Below are 12,135 nucleotides of genomic sequence, written 5' to 3' on the forward strand. Positions count from 1 at the left end.
ATTATATTAGTTTACATGTACGTGAGTGTCTCAGCTCCCTTCAGAGATTGTAAGATCCTTATGACCCATGACAGGGTCTTTGTCCTTTACCAGCTGGCACAATGTCTTATCAATGGGAAGGAGCAGCAACAGCAGCAGCATTTTATGGTTTACAAGCATAAATATTAGTATCTTGGTTTTGTAGTTGTAGAAACTGAAATTCAAGTAACATGAATGACTTGCTCAGGGTCACACAGTTGATACCAGAATGGAACTCAGGGCTGCAAATGAATGAATGAAACACCAAATGTTAATCACCTTATGACTGTAACTAACACAGGAAAATATTTATAAAAGTGACTTTTTAAAACGTTTTTCTCTGGTTGGAAATCTTCAGAGAGCCAGATTTAAAAGCATACAGTATAGCTTCGGTTCTTTTTCTGAGTATTCCCAAATTCCCATTTGGGTCTTTTTCTCTTGAGAAAATGATGGTTACTTGAAGGTTTGGTTTACCTGAGTGTCATAACCAAAAAATGTTGACAGTGAGAAGGGACTTCAGAAATCATATAGTTTAGCCCCTTCCTTTGTTAGAATGAGATTAAAAAACTTCGAGAGGTGGTGTGTATTACTGATTAACACAGACATTTCTATATTCTGATTTTACAGCCTGAGATTCCTAAATGCATCTGCCAACAAACTGGAAACCATTCCTCCAGCCGCTCTTTCAGAAGAGACAAGCAGCATCTTGCAGGAGTTGTACTTGACCAACAACCACCTCACTGACAAATGTGTGCCCTTGTTAATAGGACATCCTCACTTGAAGATTCTACATATGGCCTATAATCGGCTTCAGAGTTTTCCAGCAAGGTAGGAGGGGAAGTCCTTCAAATTACGCCTTTAATTACACTTTTTAAAATATAGTCAGTCCAGAGTAGAAAGTATAGTAGTCCTACAGAGAAACCAAAGATGTATGATTAAAAAGATAAATAAACCTAACTATGTTTCTGTCCTCTAATCGTTTAAGTTTGATTAGCCACCTTTGCTTTATACGTTGACTTTATGCAAGTCAGTCCTCTAACAGGCTTGATCAGAGCATGATTGGATCTTAACACAATACATTGGAATTTTGAGGAGAGAGTTCTCATGCCAGAAGTTCTTCACATTGATGAAAACACATCTTGAACTTCCTCCCCCAGAAACAACCAATCAACCAACAGATCTGTTTCTTTCTCTAATCACATTCTGCTTTTGTTTATTTTTTATCAGCCAAATCCATTAACATCCTTCTAACTATTATTCCACTTCTGATAATGAGACTATAAATCAGGGACATAAGGGCTATCATATAACTGCTACTTCTGTATTTATTCACAAAGGCATAGTATGGTGTCTAATTTATTCATTGAAATGACCTTATTTGTCGAAATTCAAATAATTTGTGATTACTACCAGAGCTAAAGCTTTTATATTTATGACTCTCTTACGTTTAAATGCAACAGTATTAAAAAAATTTTTTTCTTAGTTTTAAGTATGTATACATACTGAATCCTGTATGAATGATTTTACTCTGGTACCTTCTTACTGAGATGGACTCATTAAACAAGTTTGGACCTTGTATACACCTACATATCAAAGAAACATCTTTTGGGTCTTAACATTTTGTACTATATTTAATTGCAGCATTTAAATTGTACCCAAATTAAAATTGTTGCTGGCTTCTGTGTTCTACTACCATTGAAGATGGTCCATTTTAAGCCTGAGTTATATATTATTTTTCATGGTATTGCCTACCATTAAATATTGATGACCATGACATTTTTCTTACTCGTCTAATAGAAATGCTATCTTAAGCTAAAGTCATAAAATCATACAATCATGTAATAAGAGACATGAAAAAAATCATAGCACCATCCAGTGCATCCTCCTGCCCTTACACTAGTGAATTTGTAAGCCATTCAGGACAAACACACATATGTTCTCTGGTGAAGATCTCTAGTGTTAGAGGCTTAACTCACTCAGTAGCCTCATTTCTTCATGAATCTGCAATTTTTATCAGTTATTTTCATTCCAGCAGTTTTGATTGCAGCACCTCTACAACTTGGGCTTCACAGGTTGGTTTTGCTGAAATGGGTCATGGCCTGGTGGTCAGTCCTCTGATGATGACTTATCCTGAATTTACCTAGACTGGTCCTCAGATGGCATATACATGGTCACCTGTTGGATCCATACCCAGCATCTTTCCAGCTTGTTTAGGTCCTGCACAAAATACCTAGAGACACAGGCTGACCACAGAAAGGCCTGCAGAAGTAGCACTTTAACACATTATTCATATTTGAATTACCCTAACTGTTCAGTCCAGCTGGGATTTCTTATGCTTTAAAGCCACTTTTCACTTGTTTTATCTTCCCTCAGAGATGAAGAATACCTGGGCATCATCTTTCATGTTAAAAAAAAACTTTTGTAAACTTTGTATATCTCTGCCTGTTTATCTAAAAACATATGTACTTTATATACTTTTAAAACCTTTGGCGAAACAGCCTAATTCTTTTAGCTTTTTTTCTCACTGGATTTATATTCTATGACCTTTATAATTTTTGTTATTCTTTCCGAATCCCTTAATATGCAATGTTTATATACTCTACAAGAGTTTTGTAATACACTGTATAGTAGAATTTCTCAGCACTTACATCAGACATATATTCTCTTTTAATGTGTCCTAGTATCAGGGGGACTTCATTCACTTAAAAGAATCTGGATTAGTGTTGTACAAATCTGTGTCCCTATGCAGTTAGTAATGTGAATTTCCTTAAGAGAAATGTTAGGTGACCAATGACAAGTTATATTCCAGAAATAGTTAAATAACTTTATATTTGGAGTGGAAGAGAGAAAGATATGGTGGTAGTAAAAAGACAACTAGAAATTTTTCCTATTGAATCTTTAAATCACTTAGTACATTGTAAGAAATCAAATAAATGTGAATAAGAAAAAACTTTAAATTAAATAACTTAACTGTAGTTATTGGGGAACCTGGAATGGTGAATACAGACCTGGTTTTGAAGTTAGAAAGACCTGAGTTCAGCTCCTGCCACTGACATATTGATGGTTTGACTCTGAGTAAGTCTGTTAATGTAATTTGGGCAATTCTCTAAGATAACAAGTTGCAGAGGAGGTGCCAACCTGCTTTGTAGAGGAGAATTTTCTTTCTTCTTCCCACATTATTGGGAAATGTGGAGGAAGTGAGGGGAAAAGTGGAAGGACTGTGTTAGGGGAAGATGAGTTTCTCCTTTTGGGATTTGCAAGGATGAATGTGAAGTGCACCCTAACTTTGGAGCCTGTGGAATTACCCTGCAACAATTCAAAATATTGGTACATATGATGGAATTATGTCTGAATGAATAAAGATTTACATATTAAGAGTGACTTCTCAGTTATCCAGGCTAGAAACACCAGAACTTGTATCAGTTTTTGTGTTAAAAGTATCGACTACCTCTTGAAAGCTTTCATCCGAAGACTGCCCCGCACAAGCCATGAGGCAGAGACACTAACCACACAATCTCTCCAGATGCTCCATATCCCACCTCTAACCCTTACTACCCTTTGGCAAGTCATTTAACCTCTCTCTGTGCCTCAGTTCCCTCATCTGTAAAAGGAAGGAGTTAGGTTTAATAACCTCTCAGGCCTTCCAGCTTTAGAGGTGATCTGTGATCTGTATTCTGATCAGTCTTGGAGAAATCCATTTCACAAAGAGGCTTTGAAGAGCAAGAAAGCCTTTTAGTGCGATATTTGTAAAGCACTTCCCACAATACCAGGTATGTATTAGGCACTATGTAAAATGCTTATTCCCTCCTCTCCCCTTTAAATATATTCCCCATTTCTTCTCTTCCTTGAGATGGCTGAGAAATCATGCTTTCATTTGGAGTCATTCAAGTAATTAAGATGAGCTAGTGTTGCTTTGATCCATTGATGAGGGATTTTCCCAGAAGTCAGAATTCAGCACTGAAGCAAATAAATGTGCTTACTCCCTCAAGAGATATTTCTAGTCTCACTTTTAATAAACATATGCTAAGAACACTTTGCAAATGTTAAAGCACCATATAAATGCTAGTTATTATTATCATCAAACATAACTATATAAAATACAAGTATGTATTTTTTATATAATATTTTTTACAATATTAGCGATAGCCAGGGAAAACTGTACAGGAACATTCTGCAGTTTTATTATTTTATAATCCTTTCTATTATAAAACAGCCTTTAAAAAGATAATAAATTAATCCATTTCCTTTTTTATTCTCATTAGTAATGTTATTTTTTCAGATAAATTGAATTATAATTGTTATAATTTCTCTCCCTCCCCCCATCCCCATGATTTTCACCTTTAAAGTAAAATGGCCAAACTGGAGGAGCTGGAGGAAATCGATATCAGTGGGAACAAATTGAAAGCCATTCCAACCACTATCATGAACTGCAGGCGGATGCACACCGTGATCGCCCACTCTAACTGTATTGAAGTCTTCCCTGAGGTCATGCAGCTAACTGAAATCAAGGTATGTCTTCTGGTCCCTGAAATGATAGGTTTCAGGTAATGAAAAATGAATTTGTTTCTTCATTCATCCATTATGTTTATTTGAAATGTTGCTTCTCTGATTTACTTTGAATGAAGAATGCCTACATTCATTGCTCTTTGTGGTTGTAGGTAATATGGAAAGATAGGGGCAGCTAGGTAGAGCAGTGGATAGAACACCAGTGCAGGAGTCAGGAGGATCTGAGTTCAAATCTCACCTCAGACACTTGATACTCACTAGCTCTGTGACCTTGGGCAAGTCACTTAACCCCAGTTGCCTCATCCTGGGTCATCTCCAGTCATCCTGATAAATATCTGGTCACTGAATTCAGATGGCCCTGGAGAAGTGAGGCTGGTGACCTGCACAGCCCTCCCTCACTCAAAACAAAGTCAAGTGCAAGTCATGTCGTTATTTCTCTGATGGCATGGTCTTCGGCAACCAAGGACAAACACACATACACACAATATGGAAAGAACGCTGGATTACAAGTTGGGAGAAGTGGTTTAAATTCTGGCTTTCCTGCTGACTAGCTTTGTGATGTTGGGTGAATTATGTAATCAAGTGCCTTAATTTCTCTATTTGCAAACTGGGATTATACATAACTTCTATGGAAATGCAATGCCTGGCACGTAGGAGGCTCTTAATAAAGACTTGTTAAAGTGAATGGAATTAGCTACTCTTAGGGTTGTTATCAAAATCAAGTATGGTGGTACATAGGAAAGTTCTTTGTAAAGGCAGACGTATGAGACCCTTAGTCACAGAGGAACAGAAAACATACATAGAGGAAAGCAGTAGACACTCTAGAGAGCTGGTTTTGATTCCCAAGTTCATGTGACCTTAGGAAAAATACTTCACCTCTCAGGGCTTCATTTTTCTTCATCTTTAAAATAAGACACTTGTCCTAGATAATAATCTCTAATGACCCTGTCAACTAGGAAATCTACTCTTCTTCCCCTTTTAACTTATCTATACTAAAATTCCTACTTCTACTATATCTGAATCTCAAAATAACAGGGTCACCTTATTTGTCCAATAGCAGCAAAAATGTTTTAATCACCTAGCATGTACAGGATCCTGTGCAGAGGATTCATGGAGAATTTTTAGACTTTCACAGTTCTCTCCTGTCTGTACTTTTACCTTTATAACAATCTTGTGAGTTTTGTAGGGCAAGTATTATGGTCATGCCTCTCTTCTAGAAGAAGAGACTGAGTTCGCTTGACAGATTCAGTGACTTGGCCTAAGATCTTTTCCTGAGAAAGGAATGTAATTCTTTTTCATAGAATCATAGATTTAGATCTGATAGAGACCTTTAAGGACATCTAATTAGACTCCCTCCCACCCCCATTCCATTTTACAGATGGAGAAACTGAGGCCCAGAGGAATTGTGACTGGTTCAAGGAAATAAGAGAGAAAGCTGTGATTCAAGCACAGGTCCCTTAAATCCAAATCCATCTCTTTCTAAGACTTTTATATTTTTCTGGAAGTGACTTTAATTTTATTTAAATTTTTAGAATATATATATTTTTTGGATCTCCATTATTTCCCAGTATATCCTTCTTCCCTAGCTAGCCAGTGAGCCATCCTTATAACAGAGATCTAAATAAGAAAGAGGTGGGGAAAAGCAGATGGACGCAGTCAGCATATCAATCCCATCAGACAGCATATGCATATATATCTTCTCCCATAGTCCCCCACCTCTGCAAAGAGGGAAGGGAATTGGCAATTTCTCCACAGTTCTCTAGGCTGGCAGTGACTTTTTAAAGCCTGTTTTTGTTATCTGTTTCAAAGATATCCCTAGTTTAATTATGTAAATGTTTTTTCCACAATGTGAGATTTCTTATGAGGAGGGAGAATTTCCCATAAAAGGATCTATATGGTAGAACTTAATAACACTGACTTTTAAAATATATATCATTACTGCATTTGTATAAAGTTTCTTGTAAAACTTTAAAAATTCACTTTCAGCCGCTACAAAATGACCACTCAATACAAGCTTTTGACGTAGAACAACTGTGCTTGGCTGATACTTGGCAAAGCCCAGGAAACTGATGCTTGCAGCAAATGGTTTTCCCTCTCTGACACAGGAAGGAGGCTGACAGCTGACCTTTCCAGGGGTTCTTTAGCTGTCTATCATTCCATGTAGCTGTTGAACTCTGTATCTTAGAGTGATTGTTACACTGGTCTTTATGGGCTGCCTAAGGGGACACTAAACACAGAAATGAAAAGGAAGTTTTAAGATTAACCTGGTTTTTGGACACTGTTACCTTGGCTGACCTTTAACATCATAGCTACAGTTGCATTTTGTTTATATTTTAATAAATAAAGGCTATTTATTTTTTTTTAAGTACTTAGAAAATACATCGAGTAAACATTTACAGTTTTTCCGGACATGACTGTATCTGGAAAACATTGAAGCGTGAGCATTTGTAAATTAAGTTCCCTTTGCTTTCCCCTAGTAACACATCTTTCCAAGCCTCTTGTCCTCATTGTATCCCCTGGCTTTTCCATTATGTGCTTTTTGTTTTTTCCTAGTTCATGTTAAATAATGTTTCCTATGGCCATAGATGCAGAGCTGGAAGAAACCTAAAAGGTCCTCAAGTTTCTTGCAGCTCTTCATTTTACATATGAAAAAGTGGCTAACTGAATTGAGGGCTTTTAAAAAAATCTAAATTAGTATTGTAATAACTGCTCTTTTAACCTGAAGGTGCTGTAATAACTACATAGTAATCGTTTTTCTTTTACCCAGGAACCCTGAGGGTCTTCCCCTCCTTTTTTTTTTTTTTTTTATTAAAGGGGCTATCCCTTGAGTAACTGAAAGAAGCCTATTCATTAAATGGGTGTATCTCACTCAGAGTGAGAATATGATAAGAGTTAGCCTAAAAGGGTCAGGGTTTCACACTGCATCCTGGACCATCTCAAGTCTTCCTGATGAATATCAGGCCACCGGACCCAGATGACTCAGGAGAAGAAAGTGAGGTTGGCGACCTTGCCCAGCCCTCAACTGCAAGTCATGTCATCATCTTGATGTCATGGTCCTCTTTGAGAACGAAGGACAAACACAACCAGCTTTTAAAGAATAAGTACAAGCACATGTATTTAGACCATCCAAATGGAAGTTTCCTGGATCTCAAGTAGCTCATTGTCAAATAGTAAATATTGCTGTGAAAGGTTGCATTGTAAACTGTGCGTAGGCCTTTTTTTTTGGTTTGTAAGAAAAATTGATTGTAAGTTGCAATATAACAACCTTTATTAAAATTATTGCTGTTACAAACCTTAGATTTGAGTCAAGTAACTCCTTCAGGAAGTGTTGGAAAATAGCAGTGCAACAGTCATGTGAGATGATATTAAACAGGATTTAATTCGGACGTTTCAATTACAGAAAGGTTAAATGGGGTTATGAAATGTTAAGGTGAACAAGGATGTAATGCCATTTTTTGGTATTTCTCTTAAACCATTCTTAGCCATCAAGATGAAGAAGGAAAGTGAATTTTTATAGCTTTGTTACTAACAAGACTCTAAAAGCTATGAATGTGGAATGGGGAAAGGAAAGAGAATAAGCATTTATTAAGTGCCTTTTTGTTGTTTCTTTGTGTCTGACTCTTTCTGATCCCATTTGGGGATTTCTTTGCAAAGATCCTGGACTGATGCACCATTTGCTTCTCCAGTTCATTTTGCAGATGGGGAAATTGAGGTAAACAGGATTAAGTGACTTGCCCAAGGTCATACATCTGGGAAGAGTCAGAGACCAGATTTTGAACTCAGGTGTTCCTAACTTCAGACCCAGCATTTCTATCTATCTACCTCTCTGTACCACCTAGCTGCTTTTATGTTATTAGCAAAGGTCTCCTAACTCAGGTTTTCATACTTGATCTTTTTTTAAAAAAAGACAAACGTGAAAAGCCAGCCCCATATGCATATGCCCTAAAACCTCCACTTCAATACATCCAATAAGTAATTTTATTTATAATTTATTTAAAATTTGAAATTTAATTAAGATCCCTAAAAGTGGTGGCTAAACATGATTTTGTTGATTATGATTCGGGGCAAGGTAGTAGAAGCTGTCATTGGCAAAAAAAATAAAATAAAATAAAATAAAAAAGAAGCACTGCTTTCAGAACTTCCCAAATAAATTGTAATCTTGAGGTCAGCGGAACCTTTGGCCTCCTTAGCCCAATCCAGCTCACCTCTCCTCCTTCCATTGGTCTTTGCAAACCAGCACAGCAGTAGTCTGAGGGAATAGAGTTGGCTCACCTCTGTGCTCAGGTCCCTTTGGAAAGTCCTGAATGCAAGGGCATTCCATGCATCATAATTAGACCACAGTCAGTCACTGTATGAAAAGGAGAACTGGTCTAGGTGTAAACTTATGCTTAAGACTTGTCCCGGTGTTTGTTTTGTCCAGGAGTTGCACTTAGCAGATGAATAGCCATGGATAACAGAACTGTGCCAAGTCCTGTGCTTTTTTTTTTTTAAGTTGTCACCAATGGCCACCTGGCAGCTATGTCTTTTGAATGCTGCTTTTCCAGCAGCATTCAGGTTTTCAAGTACCATGATTCTTAATTACAGCTGCCAGAATACTAACGTGTCCTAGGCCTACTTGGGTTGTAAATGTAGTTTAAGCAACTGAAAGAAACGTGTGACAGATATAGTGGACAGGCTCTCCCACTTAAAGAGCACATTAGTAACTTCTCTTTCAAAATAGTGTCTCTGGCTTTATTACTTAATTACAGGATTCAATAGTACTGTTTAAAATGTTTAGTCAGGCTTCTCACAAGAAATTCCATTTGTGATTCTTTGGTTATTCTAAGCTTCTCCCTGCTCTCTGTAAGGGAACAGACCCACCTTGGGCAGTGGGGAGGACCTGAGTTCAGAATATGAGGGCATAGCCCATAGCCAGGGAAGAGAGGATGGAATTCTCTACTTGGGCTGCCCTTCCCTCTTGGGATCCATGGCTCGACAAAGCTGGAAGTCCTTTAGAACTGAGCACCTTTTTTTTCTCTGAAGTGGATGAAACCGGAGCTCTGCGTCATAAACACACAGACAAAAGACAAGGAAAAAAGGACTGTTTGGAAAAGGTGTTAATTCATGGGAAATAGGGTAATGGAGGGGTGTGGGGAGGTGCCTTTTGTGGAAGTTTCCCTGAAGAGGGCTACAGATCAATCAAGGTGTCAGTTACACCAAAGACCAAAGTCAGTTACAATGACAGCGCACCAACTTCACATTTCTGTAAGCTCTTAAACATTTAAAAAACACTTCCTCATAACATACCTGTGAGATCAGTATACCTGATTTGCAGATGAGGAAACTGAGGCTCTGAAGGTTTGAATAATTTACCACATTTGCCTAACTATAACTGCCTGAGGTTGGATTAGCATCCAGATTCCCAGACTCCTAAGTCCAGCTCTCTGTCTGTGTTGCTTCTCGCTTCCTTTGTCAGGTTAATTCACTTCAATACAGCTTATACAGGTATTTACCTCTCCATGTGCAAGGCATTTTGCAGCAGGAATTTAAAATGAGGGCTCCAGCCTCAAGGAACTTAGTCTAATAAGGTACTTAATTTGGTGAGGAGTCACAACACATTCGCAAATACTAATTTTATAGGAAAGAAAACTGAGGCCCAGAGAGGAAAAGTGATTTGTCCAGTGCCATAGACCTAGTACGTAGCTGATTCAAGACTCAGATCCTCTGGCTAATAATACTAATAAGCATTGGTGATGTGTCTACTATGCGCCAGAAGCCATTCTAAGTGCTTTACAAATATCTCATTTGACCCTCACAACCACCATGGAAAGGAAGGTGCTATCATTCCCATTTTACAATTGAGGAAACTGAGGCAGAGGTTAAGTGACTTGCCCAGGGTCATGAAACTAAAGAGAATCTAAGGCTAAATTTGAACTCATCTTCCTGACTCCACTGTATCCAAAGCATGACCTAGCTGTTTCTTTGCCTCCTAAGGAGGGCAGCTTAGAGCTACATTTTTTTGGAGGGGGAGCAGATATGAGAGAAGACCTTAAGTGTGTTGTAAAGACAGTAATGTGATCTGTGTGGATTTGGAGTCAGGGTATCAATCACTCAGTCAGTAAATATTAAGTATCCACATGTGCCTAGCACCATGCTAAGTGCTAGAGATACAAAGAAAGGCAAAAGATAGTTCTTGTTCTCAAGGAGCTCACAGTCTAATAGGAGAAACAACATCAAATCAACTACATATAAACATTTTTTAAAAACTGGGACAAATTTGAAGTAATCAACAGAGGGAAGGCCCCAGAATGAAGGGGGAATGAGAAAGAATTCCTGAAGAAGGAAGCAAGGAGATGGAGATGAGGAGGGAATTCTAGGCTGGAAAGGTGAGGGCAGGGGGCAGTCTCAAGCTAATAGCTTTAAAAGTCAGATGGAAGCTGATTGAGCATGGGGGCCTGAGGGTGATGTGGTCAGACCTTGTACTTTAGGAGGGTTAATTCCACAGCAGAGGGGAGGATGGACTGGAGTAGGAAGAAATGATGCAGGGAGCCAGACTAGCAGACTATGGTAACAGTCTACTCCTGAAACATTATAGGTAAACATTATAAGAAAAATAAACTGACAGCCCTTGGCAAAAGGCTGGATTGGGAAGGGAAGGGGGTGGAGCAAGAGTGAGAAGTGGAGGGTCTGTTCAACATATCTTCGTGATTTTCTCCAGCTTTATTCAGCAGCACAAGGGCAGAAGGAAAGGCAGATGTAGTAGGAGTGCCCAAGGCTTGGAGGAGCAAGACTGGAGAAAGGACAAGGGGGCAAGAAGAGGATGGAGCAGAGCAGCAACTGGATCACTAGGAGGTCAAGACAGGGAAGGGACGAGGGGGCAGCCAGGGCAGGAGTGACAGCCTGGGAAACAACTAAGATGGCAAAGGACTGCAGATTTTGCAGTGACAAGGTAGGAGGAGAGGAGGAATAACAAAAGGCTGTGATCAGATAATTCCAAGTTCATAATCATAATCACACACACAAGGGCAAGAAGGCAAGATAGCTAACAGGTGATCTTTCCACCTTTGTTTAAGAGTTCCTGCAAAGGGGAAGCTACTACCTCTTTATGAAATTCATTCCAATCCTAGACAGCTCTGTTTATTACAAAATCTGTCCTTCCATAAACTCTGCATTTGTCCCTGTAATTTCTCCCTTTTGCTTATTAGTTCTGCTTTCTAGAGCCAAATAGAACCCCTCCTGTTGCACATGACAATCCTTCAAATACATGAAGGTAATAATTATCACATTGGGCAGCTAGGTGTAACAGTGGATAGAGCACTGAGCTTAGAATTGGGAAGACTAACCCTCATGAGTTCAAATCCAGCCTCAGTGAACTGGCTGTGTGACAGGGTTTGTGGTTCTGGGCACTTAACCCTGTTTGCCTCAGTTTCCTCATCTGCAAAATCAGCTGAATAAGGAAATGGAAAACCACGCTAGTATTTTTGCCAAGAAAATCCCAAAAATTGGGTCACAGAGTCAGACACAAATGACAACAACAGTTATCAACATTCCTCCTAAGTCTTTTCCAGGCTAAATGTCACCAGTTACTTCAACTAATCCTCACATGGCATGAACTTGAGGCCCTTCACCACT

At 38.6% G+C, this 12,135-nt stretch overlaps 1 protein-coding gene across 1 annotated transcript in view; it reads left to right on the forward strand.

Annotated features, from left to right (window-relative positions):
* Nucleotides 1-12,135, forward strand: part of PHLPP1 (PH domain and leucine rich repeat protein phosphatase 1) — a 299,915-nt gene that overhangs the window by 249,464 nt on the left and 38,316 nt on the right. Inside the window, exons 11-12 of the mRNA XM_072605517.1 lie at nt 646-846; nt 4,365-4,527. Coding sequence (XP_072461618.1) covers nt 646-846; nt 4,365-4,527 — 364 coding nt within the window. The remainder of the gene's footprint in view (nt 1-645; nt 847-4,364; nt 4,528-12,135) is intronic.

This window comes from Notamacropus eugenii, chromosome 4 (genome assembly GCF_028372415.1).
Source record: "Notamacropus eugenii isolate mMacEug1 chromosome 4, mMacEug1.pri_v2, whole genome shotgun sequence".
Classification (NCBI taxonomy): domain Eukaryota; kingdom Metazoa; phylum Chordata; class Mammalia; order Diprotodontia; family Macropodidae; genus Notamacropus; species Notamacropus eugenii.